The following is a 14,588-nucleotide window of genomic DNA, read 5'->3' on the forward strand; positions in this document are numbered from 1 at the left end:
TAGAGCAATCATCTACTATGGTGAGGAAATATTTGAAACCTTGATTAGTACAAGGAGTGAAAGGTCCCCAAGTGTCACAGTGTATAAGATCAAAGCAATTATCTGCTATGCTATCTGATCTTAAGAAAGACAAGTGTTTCTGTTTTGCAAGAGGACAAACTTCACACAAAGAGGCAGTTTTATTTGTGATATGAAGAACATCAGTCATAGACTTTAATTTGTCATAGGATAAATGTCCTAATCTTTTGTGCCATACATCAAAACTAATAGCAGAATTGGCACAAGGAATAACAGTAGAAGCTGTAAAAGAGGAAGGTATAACAGAACCTTTATTTTCCTCTGAATCAGAAACCTCTAGGGTGTATAGATTGCCTATTCGGCTACCCCTCCCAATCACAGTTGCCTGTGAAACTCCCTGGATTTCAAAGGAATTGTGAGTGAAAACCACAGTACATGGAAGTGAAGAGGTTAGGGAACTGATGGAAATGAGATTGAAAGTGAAGCTAGGAACATAAAGGACAGATAGAAGAGTTTAAGATGATAGTGCCAATGTGTGTAACTGGAGCAGTTGCACCATTGGGAAGATGTACAGAAGCATTTTTAATAGCAGAAAAGGTATTGAACATGGATAAATCACTGCAAACATGGTGAGTGGCTCCTGTATCTAGCAGCCAAATAGGAGATGATGTAGTGATTGAAGCAACAAAAGGAATGAAAGAGATAGTACCTGTGAAAGGAGCACAGTTTGGGGATGGGGAATTATTTAGTGCGGCAGAAGAGTTTGATGGAGAAGTTGAAGATATTACTGGAGAGAAAGTGGCAGCAGCTGCAAGTTGAGTCTGCAATAGGTGAATAAGCTGCTGACACTGCTCAGGAGATGGCATGGTAATACCAGTGGATGGAGAGATAGCAGATTTATCACATGAATCATCAAAGTTATCCTCCACAAAATTCACAGATTTTGAATAATTGCTCTCCTTAGCATTGAATTTGCCTTTTCCTTTACCAAAACTTGGAGGGTAACCATGAAGTGAGAAGCATTTATCCACTGTGTGGTTAGTCTTGCCATAATGAGAACACAAACGGTTTTTATTGTATGATTGAGCAGCATTAGCAGAATACGGTTGCTCACTCATTGAGGAAATAACAGGAGATGTAGGCGATGCACTTCCATCAATTGTGCGCTGCTGCCTCTCTTCCTGCAAAACAAAAGAGAAAAACTTGGATAAAGGAGGCATAGGAACCATAGACAGAATACTTGATCGGATCTGAGAAAAGCTTGAGCTGAGGCCGATCAAAAATTGCATGCTACACTCTTCCTCCTGGTAGGTATGCCACTTAGAGGCACTGTTACATCGGCATGTGCCACAAATACACCAAGCAATCGGCTGAGAATGCCTATAATCATCCCAAAGTATTCTCAGATTGGTGAAATAGGTGTTGATATCATCCTGCCCCTGCGAAAGAGACATAATCCTCTGTCGCAGCTGATAGGCTCGAGCTGTGTCGAGCTGAGAGAAGCGATCGCGCAAATCGGACCAGATCTCATGTGCGTTGTCAAAATACATGACACTTGAGCAGATCTGAGCTGAAATAGAATTCCGATGCCACGATACCACCATACTATTGCATCGAAGCCACGCCGGAAACAATATAACATCATCAGCCGGCCGAAGAAGAACACCGTTGACAAACGCAAGCTTGTTCTTCGCCAAAAGAGCTGTGGTGACCGATCTACTCCAATTGATATAATTGGAGCCAGTTAGAACATGAGGAACTAGCTGAAAACTCGGATTGTCGCTGGGATGAAGATAATAAGGACTCGAGCTATCTTCGAACGGAGGAATCGGAGCTGCATTTCCACCTCCACGACGATTCATCACGAAGAAGAAGAAGAAAACAAGCGGAAGCAACAATTGTCTACTGATACCATGTAGAAACTCTCAAAATAGGATTCATACGATCCATGAAGAAAAAGATTTTTATTGATAATACTTCGATCAATCTTACAGAGTGATATGAGACTACTATTTATACTATCAGCTATCACACTAAGATATTTAGTAAAGCAAGAATTGATCACTTTTTTTTTATGCTGACTAGATGCTTAGTCATTCAGTCTACTCAGCGCTGAGTCAGATCCTTCACCTCTTATGCTAGCTCAACTTTTATCTTTCACAGTATTAAAACTCCTATTGTCCTTACTTTTTTTTCTTAACCTAACTCTATTATATACTAATACTCCTTCTGTCCAATTTTAAGTGACATTTTATTTTTTTTATGTCCCACTCTAAATGGCACAATTACTAAAATAAATTTATCACTCTGTACTTTTTTGTTTCTCATAATTTATCTCTTCCCTTAACTCACGAACAACACTGCATAAATTCGTGTCAAAATGAGATGGAGGGAGTGTAATAATTATTTTACTAAGTATGTTACTAGTTCAAAAAAGGAAACTGGGTCTACCGGAGTGTACGGTACTATGTTGCATCCTATAAATCAGCTTAAGCTTATTTCATTGGGCCGCATTGGTTGATCCAGCCACACATCTGGTGTTGTTCCTCATGTCGTAGGTGTAGTTGTTCCGCCTACGGTAGCAGTCTCCGCCTCGTATGTTGTTGAGGCATATGGAACAGTAGTGCTCAGTATCTGAGCTCTCATCGAATACGGATGCTGCCGGCATCGGCTCCTCTTGGTTGGAAAATTTCTTGAGGAATGATCCCATGTTTGTTAGTAAAAAGTCTTGTTTTTTATTTTATTTTTTGGTGTTGAAATGGAGCTTAATTGTGATTGCTTTTATAGTAATCGTGAGGGCATTGCCACGTTGGATTAAGATTGTGACAAACTAGAATTAATTCAATGGTGAAACTAAAGTCATAGATCAATGGTAAATTATTAAGAAGAAAATACAATGATGATTATGTGAATGGGAGATGAAAATAAAAGTCATGTGTTTAGTCAAATTCAAATATAGGATTGATATTTCTTTGGGATTTGAGCGTTAAACAGAGGGCTGTCGTGGGCACCGGCCCTGGGTCACTAACTATTTTTTACTCATTCTGTCCCATTAGAAATGAAACGTTTTCCTTTTTGGTTTGTCCCATTTTAAAATGTTTCTAAAAATAAAAATAATACTTTCTACTTTTCATCTTTCTTACTTTACTATCTCTTTATTAACTCACAAAACAACACTACATAAAATTCTATACTAATAAGAAAATACTCCCCCCGTCCCGCTTTAGTAGTCCCATTGACTTTTCTGCCCTTTTTTTGTAAAAATGATAAAAAATAGTTAAAGAGGAGAAATGGTAAATTAAGAGAGAATAATATAGAGACGAGTCGTATCTACATTATTGTATTTTTTACTTTACCATTTCTTCACTTTAACTATTTTTTATCATTTTCACAAAAAGAGGGTAGAAAAGTCAATGGGAATGCTAAAGCTGGACGGAGGGAGTATTGCATATTTAATGGAACGGAGGGAGTATAATTTAATTGACCTTTTTCCTGATATTTTACTCTTTTACTTTTTTAATTCGCTATTATATTATTAGCAATACGTTAGGGATATTTGATTGAACACTAATTAGTTTGTATGTTTTCCTTTATACGAGTAATTCATCAGTAATTTATTGTAAATTAAAAGATTAGAGTCTTGACACAACTAGAGGAAAGTATCATTATATTAACTAGGAAAATAAATACTCCCTTCGTCCCGCATTAGGAGTTCCGGTTGAGTTGGATGCGGGTTTTAAGAAATGTTAGAGTATGTAATAATTGAAGTGTATGATAATGGAATGTGTGACCTATTTGCATTATTATTTGCTTTTTAGTGTTTATTTTATTATTTTTATCTCACTTTTTATGGAAATGTCTAATCGGGACTTCTAATGCCAGACGGATGAAAATGGTCAATCGGAATTCCTAATGCTAGAGGGAATACTATATATCAAAATTACTTATGGGATTTTGAAAATTCTAATTTATAGGAGCAGAGTTAATTCCTCATGTTGTAGAGACTGTCGGTAGATGACCGGACGAGCTCTCATCCGTGGACAATAGGCGTTAGCCGATCGCTAGCCTATGGGAAGTCCAATTTTTCCCCCGACGAGAGATTAGCTAGCCGATTTTTTTTATTTTTTATTTATTTATACTATACATTTACAACTCATTGCGCTCCAGTTTTTTAATACAGTTTTGATAAACACTAACAATTAAAATAAATTTTCGTATTTGTAAATTTATTTGCTTGGCTAGGGCCTCGGTTAGCCTATTGCTGGATTGTGGGAAGTCCGCACCCATGGTGGATGCTCTAAGGCATTGGGATTTTTTCTTTTTTTATTTATTTTGAATATTAAATAATTAAAACTAAAAATCTATTTAACAGGTTCAGAGAAGTCCTAGTTGATTGTTTGACAGTTTCAAAGAGCTTCTAAACGGTTCGCATCAATGGCCGGAAGGGCGATCGGGATCGATTTGGGCACGACGTATTCGTGCGTGGCAGCATGGCAGCACAACCGCATCGAGGTCATAGCCAACGATCAGGGCAATCGCACCACACCCTCTTGTGTTGCTTTCACTGACAACGAGCGTCTCATCGGAGAAGCCGCCAAGAATCAAGTCGCCAGTGCTCCAACTAACACCGTGTTTGGTTTGTTTTTTCTCTTCTGTGCACTTATTATCGCTTCGAATTGACATATTAATTGTTACTTTGCTTCGCAGATGCAAAGAGGCTGATTGGACGTAAATTCAATGATCCAATGGTTCAGAGTGACATGAAACTCTGGCCATTCAAGGTCGTTTCTGGTACTGGCGACAAGCCTATGGTCGTGGTAACCTACAAAGGAGAGAAGAAACAATTTTCAGCCGAGGAGATCTCTTCAATGGTGCTCTCCAAGATGAAGGATATCGCCGAGGCCTATCTTGGTTCATCTGTGAAGAATGCTGTCGTGACCGTACCTGCTTATTTCAATGACTCTCAGCGCCAGGCAACCAAGGCTGCTGGAACGATTGCCGGCCTAAATGTTGTAAGGATCATCAATGAGCCTACTGCTGCAGCCATCGCATACGGTCTAGATAAAGGGGGTCTTGTGGCTAAGAATGTGCTGATTTTTGACCTTGGTGGTGGCACGTTCGATGTGTCTGCGACCACTATTGAGACCGATATCATTGAAGTGAAGGCTATTGTGGGCGATACTCATCTTGGGGGGCAAGACTTTGACAGTAGGATGGTGAATCATTTCGTAAAGGAGTTTGAAAGGAAAAATGGTAAGGATATTAGTATGAATCCGAGAGCTATTAGGAGATTGAGAAGTTCTTGTGAAAGAGCCAAGAGAATGCTTTCTTCCACTTGCCAAACTAATATCGATATTGAATCTTTGTTTGAGGGGATTGATCTATTTTCAACCATCACTCGTGCTAAATTTAATGAGCTCAACATGGATTTGTTCAACAAGTGTATGGAATTGGTTGAGAAATGCCTGAGTGATGCAAAGATGAAGCGGAGGAGTGTGGATGAGGTGGTGCTGGTGGGCGGGTCGAGTAGGATTCCGAAGGTGCAGGAGCTGTTGAAGGAGATTTTCAATGGGAAGGAGGCGTGCAAGACTATTAACCCAGACGAAGCTGTGGCTTATGGTGCTGCAGTGCTGGCTGCCAAGTTGAATGGTGAAAGCAATGAGAAAGTGCAGAATGTGGTTCTTTCGGATGTTACTCCTTTGTCACTTGGTATTGAATGCAATGGAGACGTGATGAAGGTAATTATTCCAAGGAATACACCTATCCCAACAAGGAAAGAGAGGAAACATTTCCAAACGACATATGACAATCAGACCAGAGTAAAGCTTGGGGTGTATGAGGGAGAAAGAAACAAGGCAACAGACAACAATCTGCTAGGTGAATTCATCCTTCAAGGCATTCCAGCAGCACCCAGAGGTGTTGCTAAATTCAATGTGTGCTTCGACGTTGATGAGAATGGCATCTTGAATGTGTCAGCGGAGCACATTGAGACTGGATTGAAGAACAACATCAGCATCACCAAGGGCAGGCTTTCTGAGAAAGAAATAGAGAAGATGGTGAAAGATGCAGAGAAGTACAAGAGGGAGGACGAAGAGTATAGGAAGAAAGCTGAAGCGAGGAGAGCTTTGGAAATCTACGCCTACGACATGAGGAACAACACCAGATGTGCAGCCGGGATAGGAGCCACCGACAAGAAGAAGATAGAGAAGGCATTCGAGTCTACTATTAAATGGTTGGAGTTGAACAAACTTGCAACGGTTGATGCTTTCAAAGAGAAGATGGAGGAGCTTAAGCTGATTTACAATCCCATCGTTGCCAAGATGCACCACAGTCCCAGCCCAAGTATTAAGAAGCAGATTAGTAGTATTAAGAAGTGGATTAGTAGTATTAAGAAGTGAATAACGATCCCATCGTGTGCATGGTCTCTTTCTTTTTATTTTACTGTTGAATTCCTTACAATTAGTAAATGATATAATTAAGTATACTTGTTACTTTTAAAATTATTATTATAAATTAAATGCAATAATACTGTGCTTGAAATGGCAACAGATTTCGCACTATTTTCTACAGCCTTAGCTAGGGTTTTACGACTTCTTCTTCGAGGGTTACAAGACTCCACGTTTTCAACCGAGAAAATGGAGGCAAATATGATACTCTCTCCGTCCATGAAAAAATAGTTTAAATCCTAACCCCAATCATGGAGAAGTCGCTGCAAGGATCGCTTGCCGCCACCCACGGTTGTCGACTCCGGACCGTCGTTCTCTAAATTGAACCTTTTTTAATCTATTTATACACAAAAAATTGTCTCATTTTTATATTTTTATTGTTCTCATACTGAAAATCGAAAAGTTACTCTTTAATATATTACTTACTCCACCTTTTATGTTTCTCTCATTTTATCAACATTTTCTGTTTCTTTCTTACTTTATCCACATTTCGTATTTACCTCTCATATTTTATCAATTTTGTATTAAAACTCATGTTGTCCCTACTTTTTTCTTAACTTAGATCCATTATATAATCATACTCTTTTTGTTTCACTCTAAGTGACATTTTCTTTTTTTTTTTATGTCCCACTCAATATGATACAGTTCCTAAAATATGTTTATCACAATATAGCATAATTTATCAAAATCAGATAATTAACTTTTTTTAAATTAAAGGGAATCCAGATAGTAAGAAAGCTCCTTTCAATTTATTGCGTACCTTTTATATGTTTCTCTTATTTTAGACTTTATCCATGTTATCTATTTTCCTTTCATATTTTACTAATTATATACTCACCTAGATCTGTTATATACTAGTACTCCTTTAGTCTCACTCTAAGTGATACTCCCTCCGTCCTCGAATAGGAGTCCCATTCCATTCCGGTTTGGGTTTTAACAAATGTTACGAAAAGTGGGTTGAAGAAAGTTAGTGGAATATGAGTCTCACTTGTATATATATTAGTTTTAAATGATATATGAATGAAATGAGTTGGTGGAATGTGGGTCTCTTTACCATATATGGTAATTATGAACCGTGGCTCCTATTCACGGACGGACCAAAATGAAAAAACGGGACTCCTATTCGTGGACAGAGGGGGTACATATTTTTTTTTGTCCCATTCTAAATGACAAAATTGCAAAAATAGAAATATCAATCTCTCTTACTTTTATACTTTACTTCTTTTTACTTGACTCATAAAATAACACTATATAAAACATCGTTTTGAATAAAAATATGTCACTTAGAGTTGGACGGAGGAAGTAATAAGTATTTTACTCACAAAAAGAAGAAAAATAAAATTTCTAAAAACAAAGCTTGAATTAACCAAAAAAAGGAAACCAGCCAAACAAATCTTCCCTTAATCCACTTCTGCAATACTGGGACCACCAGAGTGCACGGTACTTTGGTGCATCTTAGCAACAATGCGATTATAAATCAGCTTAAGTTCCTTCAACTTCTCTTTGAAAGCATCAACCTTTGCAAGTTTGTTTGACTCCAACCATATCATAGTAGACTCGAAGGCCTTCTCTATCTCCTTCTTGTCGGCTGCTTCAATCCCGGTTGCACTTCTGGTGTTGTTCCTCATGTCGTAGGCGTAGTTCTCCAAAGCACTCCTCATACCAGCCTTCTTCCTAAACTCCTTGTCCTCCCTCTTGTACTTCTCCGCATCCTCAATCATCCTCTTGATTTCTTCCTTAGAGAGCCTGCCCTTGTTGTTGGTGATGATGATCTTTTTCTTCAACCCAGTACCAATGAGCTCCGCAGATACACTCATGATACCATTTGCATCAATGTCGATGCACTCTTTGATTTTAGGAACACCTCTGGGCGCCGCTGGAATGCCTAGGAGATTGAATACTCCTAGCAGATTGTTGTCTGTTGCCTTGCTTCTTTCACCCTCATACACCTTAATTACTACACTGGTCTGATTGTCCTTCTCTGTGGTGAAAGTTTTCTCCATCCTTGTTGGGATAGGTGTATTCCTCGGAATAATCACGTGCATCAAATCTGCAACGCCTGCAATACCAAGAGACAAAGGAGTAACATCTGAAAGAACCACATTCTGCACCTTCTCATTGCCTTCACCACTCAACTTGGCAGCCAGCACTGCAGCACCATAAGCCACGGCTTCGTCTGGATTAATGGTCTTGCACGCCTCCTTCCCATTGAAAAACTCCTTCAACAACTCCTGCACCTTCAGAATTCTACTCGACCCGCCCACCAGCACCACCTCATCCACGCTACTCTTATCCACCTTTGCATCACATAGGCATTTCTCAACCAGTTCCATACACTTGTTGAACAAATCCGTGTTGAGGTCGTTAAATTTAGCACGACTGATGCTCGAAAACAAATCAATCCCCTCAAATAGCAATTCAATCTCAATTGGGGTTTCCAAACAGGAAGAAAGTATCCTCTTGGCTCTTTCACAAGCATTCTTCAATCTCCTTATGGATCTTGGATGGCCACTAATATCCTTTCCCTTCTTGCTTTTAAACTCGTTTACAAAGTGATTTACCATCCTGTTGTCCATGTCCTGACCTCCAAGATGAGTGTCACCAGTGGTGGCCTTTACTTCAATGCTATCTCCGTCAATAGTGGCTACAGTCACATCAAACGTGCCACCACCAAGGTCGAAAATCAGCACATTCTTAGCCACAGAGCTAGTAGCCCCTTTATCAAGACCGTATGCGATGGCTGCAGCAGTCGGCTCATTAATGATCCTCATAACATTAAGGCCAGCAATGGCTCCGGCATCCTTGGTGGCCTGGCGCTGAGAGTCGTTGAAATAAGCAGGCACGGTGATGACAACGTCCGTGACAGTTGATCCAAGATATGCTTCGGCAATATCCTTCAACTTAGTGAGCACCATTGAGGAGATCTCCTCGGCAGAAAACTGTTTCTCCTCCCCTTTGTAGGTTACCGCGAACATAGGTTTGTCGCCAGCCCCAGGAATGACCTTGAACGGCCAATATGCAATGTCTCTTTGAACCGTTGCATCACTAAATTTGCAACCAATCAATCTCTTCGCATCTGCATAATTCAACTAGTTGGAATAGGGAGAGAAGAGAACATAACAAAACTAAAGCGCAAAACAAACAATGCATTAAATCAAGAAAATATACTAATGCTTTGATTTGGTACTCATCACCCAAGATGAAAAGAAGAGAAACAGTATAAACATATGTATAATGATAGGAAGAGTAATGAAAGTCACCAAAAAAGTGTTTAAAAGTATACACTTACCGAAAACAGTGTTGATGGGATTATTGGCGACTTGATTCTTAGCGGCGTCGCCGATGAGACGCTCCTCGGCTGTGAAAGCTACGTAAGAAGGGGTGGTGCGGTTGCCTTGATCGTTCGGTATAATCTCAATGCGGTCGTGCTGCCATGCCGCCACACACGAGTATGTCGTCCCCAAATCGATCCCAATTGCCCGTCTATTTCCATTGCCAGCCATTAATGACGGTAGCAGTAAACTGCAGCTCTGCAACTAAAAGAAAGCAAAACGCCTAAAATATTAAAAGGTGTGTGTAACGGAGAAATGTTTTAAAGGAGTGTGAAATCGGATAATAATATTTTATTTATTCATTCTTGTTTCATATTCCATATATATTAAAACAAGGAGTAAGATACCAAAAAAAATCTTCCAAAGAAAATAAAACAAATTTAATGCATATTTATAATACTCCTTCCATTCGATCGTAGTAGAGTCATTTTGCCATTTTGATACATTCCTTAATAATAGACTCATTTCCATTTATAGTAAAAGTCAACACATTTTTCGACACCTGTTTTACTCTCTCTTACTTTTTTCTCTCTTTATCTCTTTACTTTTCATTTTCCACTTTATTCTCCTTTTACTTAACTCAACTAATACATTTTTTCTTAATTTCTGTGTTGAAAAGAAGCACCTCCATTACTATGGTACCGAAAGAGTATATGAGATGAGATAATAAAAGGTATTCTTAAAAAATAAATAAAGTCTAACCAAACTAAATCAATTCAAATCAAATCAAATCAAATCCAATCCTAGAAAAGTAATTCTCGTCCATTTAGTTAGCGCAATGGGAGTTGTACCAATTAATTTTTCTTATCTCTTTTTTAACGCTAAAAGAACAAATTTTACTTTTGTTGATCTCAAAATATTGGAACTGCGTAATTTTCGTTTGAAATAATTAATCTTAATTTTACTAAAATCTAAAAGATTCATGTATATCTTTACTTTTAGAAACTCTATCAATCCCATAATTAATTAATTAATTAATTAATCAACCCTAGGACTCCTTTCAACCTATGCTACTTGACTCTCCTTCTAAAAGCTTATACTTTTAATTTGTTATTGCATTAATTTGTCATACTTCTAATTTGTTATTGCATTTGCATGGATAGTGAGGAATCAATAAATATTAAAGACGCTAAGATCTTCTACTAACGTTTATGTCAGTGGGAGTTGTAGCAATTAATTTTTTCTTTTCCTTGTTCTAGATTTGACGAAGGGTATTGTCTCTTTCCTTTTATTTATCGGTTGGATTCCTTTTTGATAACATGTTGTCAAATGGTAGAGTGGTTAATGCTTGAATTCGGGTCTACCATGTTATGCTTCATTCACTTTGCCAATTAAAAAATATTGCAACAGTTTCCAATAGTGACCTAAACATTATAATATCATTTTTTTTTCATATTTCCATGATTCAAAATTTTACAAAATTCGTCCATAATTTAGAGAAATAGCACAATGAAATTCAATTAAAAAAGACAAAGAATAAATCTTATAATAGATTTTATTCGATATGTATTATAGATGCTAGAATTTTCTTTCATAATCCTATATCATATTTAAAGCCATGGGAGTTGTTAGCAATTTGTTTTTCATTTTTCTTTAACAGACATACATTTTCGTTTGGAATAATTAATTATAATTAGCACTAAGTAGACGTTGAGACATGACATTGAGCAAATAACTCCTAGAACTCCTTTCAACCTGCGTTACTTAATAAAAATCAATATGGTAAAATTAAAGATAACAACACGCAGGATCATCAAACTTCAAGTAAACATGAAATAAAATCTTGATAGATAAAAGTAAAGACACATCATCAATTTAAATTCTTAATCCATATAGGTGATGATGGGACCGAAAACATACTCGAGCTCTTTCATCTTCTTTTTATAATCATCAGCATGTGCATGTTGATTGAAGTGTCGCCACTGTTTAAACGACTCGTAAGCATCCTCTATCTTCTTCCTGTCTGCTGCTCCGCGCTTGGCTGATCTTCTAATGGCTTTCCTCATGTTGTAGGCGTAGTCCTGCAAAGCATTCAACGATGCAACCTTCTTCTTATACTCCTCATCCTCCAACTTGTACTTCCTTGCATCCTGAATCATGCGATCGATTTCAGACTTAGACAACCTACCCGTGCTGTTGGTGATGGTGATCTTGTTCTTCAACCCGGTACCCATGTCCTTTGCTGACACGCTCATGATACCATTCGCATCAATGTCGATGCACACTTTGATTTTAGGAACTCGTCTGGGCGCCACTGGAATGCCTAGGAGATCGAATTGGCCTAATAGGTTGTTGTCTGTTGACCTGCTTCTTTCACCCTCATACACCTTGATTGTTACACAGGTCTGATTGTCCTCTTCAGTGGAGAAAATTTCTTCCCTCTTTGTCGGGATACATGTATTCCTCGGAATAATTACTGACATCAGATATCCAGCAATTTCAATACCAAGGGACAAAGGAGTAACATCCAAAAGAACCACATTCTGCACCTTCCCGTTGCCTTCACCACTCAACTTAGCAGCTAGCACAGCGGCACCATGTGCCACAGCTTCATCTGGATTGATGGTCTTGCACATCTTCTTCCAATTGAACATCTTCTGCAATAGCTCCTGTACCTTTGGAATTCTACTCGATCCCCCAACCAACACTACTTCATGGATGAGACTCTTTGCCATCTTCGCATCCCCCAAGCACTTCTCCACCTGCTCCACACACTTGCTGAATAAATCAACATTAAGTTCATCAAATTTAGCACGAGTGATAGTAGAAAAAAGATCAATCCCCCCAAACAGGGCTTCAATCTCAATTGTGGTTTGAAAAGAGGATGAAAGGATCCTCTTTGCCTTCTCACAAGCAGTCACCAGTCTCCTAACCGCTCTCGGATTCCCACTTATATCCTTCCCCGTCTTGCGCTTGAACTCTTTTATGAAGTGTTTGACCAATCTGTTGTCAAAGTCCTGGCCTCCAAGATGAGTATCACCGGCAATAGCTTTCACTTCAAAGACTCCCGCCTCAATAGTCACCAAAGACACATCAAAGGTTCCACCACCAAGGTCAAAAATCAGCACATTCTTTGGGACAAATCTAGTAGACTCTATATCAAGACCGTAAGCAATGGCTGCAGCAGTAGGCTCATTGATGATCCTCATAACATTAAGGCCAGCAATAGTTCCGGCATCCTTGGTGGCTTGACGCTGTGAGTCGTTGAAATAAGCAGGCACTGTCACCACTGCATCCGTGACAGTTGTTCCAAGATATGCCTCAGCGATATCCTTCATCTTAGTAAGCACCATTGAGGATATTTCCTCAGCTGAAAACTGTTTCTCTTCCCCTTTGTAGGTTACCGCTATCATAGGCTTGTCACCGGCGCCTGAAATAACCTTGAATGGCCAGAATTTCATGTCACTGCGAACAGTTGGGTCACTAAATTTGCGACCAATCAGCCTCTTTGCATCTGTATAACAGGAGTGTGAAACATTTCAACTAGTTGAATGGAGAGAAGAGAAAACAACAAAATTTAAAGAAATAAAGAAATGTTACATAAAATTAAGAAAATAAAATTGTGTTTCATTGGATTAGTATTGTCTGCTCCTGCCACACACATACACAAACCAATATTGGCTCTTCAATGCTTACAAATTAAACACACAATAAGAAGTTAACACAATTATTATGTATGGCATGATAATCAAGTTGCAATAAGAAACATGTGAAGTTACCATTTACTTTTTTCCAGAGGGAAAAGAAAACTGACCGAAAACAGTGTTGATCGGATTATTGGCAACTTGATTCTTAGCAGCGTCGCCAATCAGGCGCTCAACGTCAGTGAAGGCTACATAAGAAGGCGTTGTTCGGTTACCCTGATCATTCGGTATGATCTCAATGCGGTCGTGCTTCCATGCTGCCACACACGAATACGTCGTCCCCAAATCGATCCCAATTGCACGTCCTTTCCCCTTTCCCGCCATTTCACTACAAGTAAATGAAAATATCAAAACATATACACTTCAATAGTAATCGAAAAACGTGTAGCTCTCACGAATGAAATCAAAATGCAGCATACCGCGAGAGATAAGAACTTAGAAGTGTGTTTTGTAAAGAAGAGTAGATGCAACACCTAATTCGAAAAGAAGCCCTTATCTGATATGTTCGGCTAGAGCACTTAAGTAAGTAGAGTAAGGTCTTCTCTTTGTCTTCCATCGTCTCTCCATCTTCCATTGGATCTTCAAGTCCCCCCTCTCCCACCATCAGCATCTTCTCTTCATCTTCCCAAGTGTAACTGTAACAATGCACAATAGAAAACATTTTAGGATTAATTTGTATCCCTTTATTTAACACACAAATGAATATGGAGTATATTAGACCAGCGTTAGCAAATTAATTGTTTGCACAATAGAGAATATTTTAGGATTAATTTGCATCCCTTTATTTAACACAGTAATGAATATGGAGTACTCATTATTAGACCAGCGTTAGCAAATTAATTGTTTGCACAATAGAGAACATTTTAGGATTAATTTGAATCCCTTTATTTAACACACTAATGAATACGGAGTATATTAGACCAGCGTTAGCAAATTTATTGTTTACCAAAAATTTATAGCTTTATTTTTAAAACAGTATAGATTGTACTACTTTCGTCTCCTAAAAATAAGAACTTTTGAAAGAGCACCTGTTTTAATGTAAATTGGTTAAGTACTCCCTCCGTCCCGCTTAAGATGACACGTTTTCCTTTTTAGTTTGTCTCAACTAAGATGACACATTTCCTTTTTTTGTAATTTTCTCTCTCCAA

At 38.5% G+C, this 14,588-nt stretch overlaps 3 protein-coding genes across 3 annotated transcripts in view; 1 reads left to right on the forward strand and 2 right to left on the reverse strand.

Moving 5' to 3' along the window:
- LOC125224414 (heat shock 70 kDa protein 18-like) overlaps positions 1–6,416 on the forward strand; it is a 43,825-nt gene extending 37,409 nt beyond the window's left edge. Inside the window, exons 3-5 of the mRNA XM_048127817.1 lie at positions 824–837; positions 4,464–4,654; positions 4,726–6,416. Coding sequence (XP_047983774.1) covers positions 824–837; positions 4,464–4,654; positions 4,726–6,416 — 1,896 coding nt within the window. The remainder of the gene's footprint in view (positions 1–823; positions 838–4,463; positions 4,655–4,725) is intronic.
- Positions 6,417–7,864: 1,448 nt separating this feature from the next.
- Positions 7,865–9,967, reverse strand: LOC125224425 (heat shock cognate 70 kDa protein-like). Its single transcript, XM_048127829.1, has 2 exons — positions 9,754–9,967; positions 7,865–9,540 (listed from the first exon to the last, which is right to left on the reverse strand). The coding sequence occupies exons 1-2, from the start codon at positions 9,965–9,967 to the stop codon at positions 7,865–7,867; spliced, it is 1,890 nt and encodes a 629-aa protein (XP_047983786.1).
- A 1,652-nt stretch (positions 9,968–11,619) lies between these two features.
- LOC125224434 (heat shock cognate 70 kDa protein-like) lies at positions 11,620–13,764 on the reverse strand. Its single transcript, XM_048127837.1, has 2 exons — positions 13,551–13,764; positions 11,620–13,250 (listed from the first exon to the last, which is right to left on the reverse strand). Exons 1-2 carry the CDS (start codon positions 13,762–13,764, stop codon positions 11,620–11,622), a joined length of 1,845 nt encoding a protein of 614 aa, XP_047983794.1.
- Between the last annotated feature and the right edge of the window lie 824 nt (positions 13,765–14,588).

Source organism: Salvia hispanica, chromosome 1 (assembly GCF_023119035.1).
Source record: "Salvia hispanica cultivar TCC Black 2014 chromosome 1, UniMelb_Shisp_WGS_1.0, whole genome shotgun sequence".
Lineage (NCBI taxonomy): Eukaryota > Viridiplantae > Streptophyta > Magnoliopsida > Lamiales > Lamiaceae > Salvia > Salvia hispanica.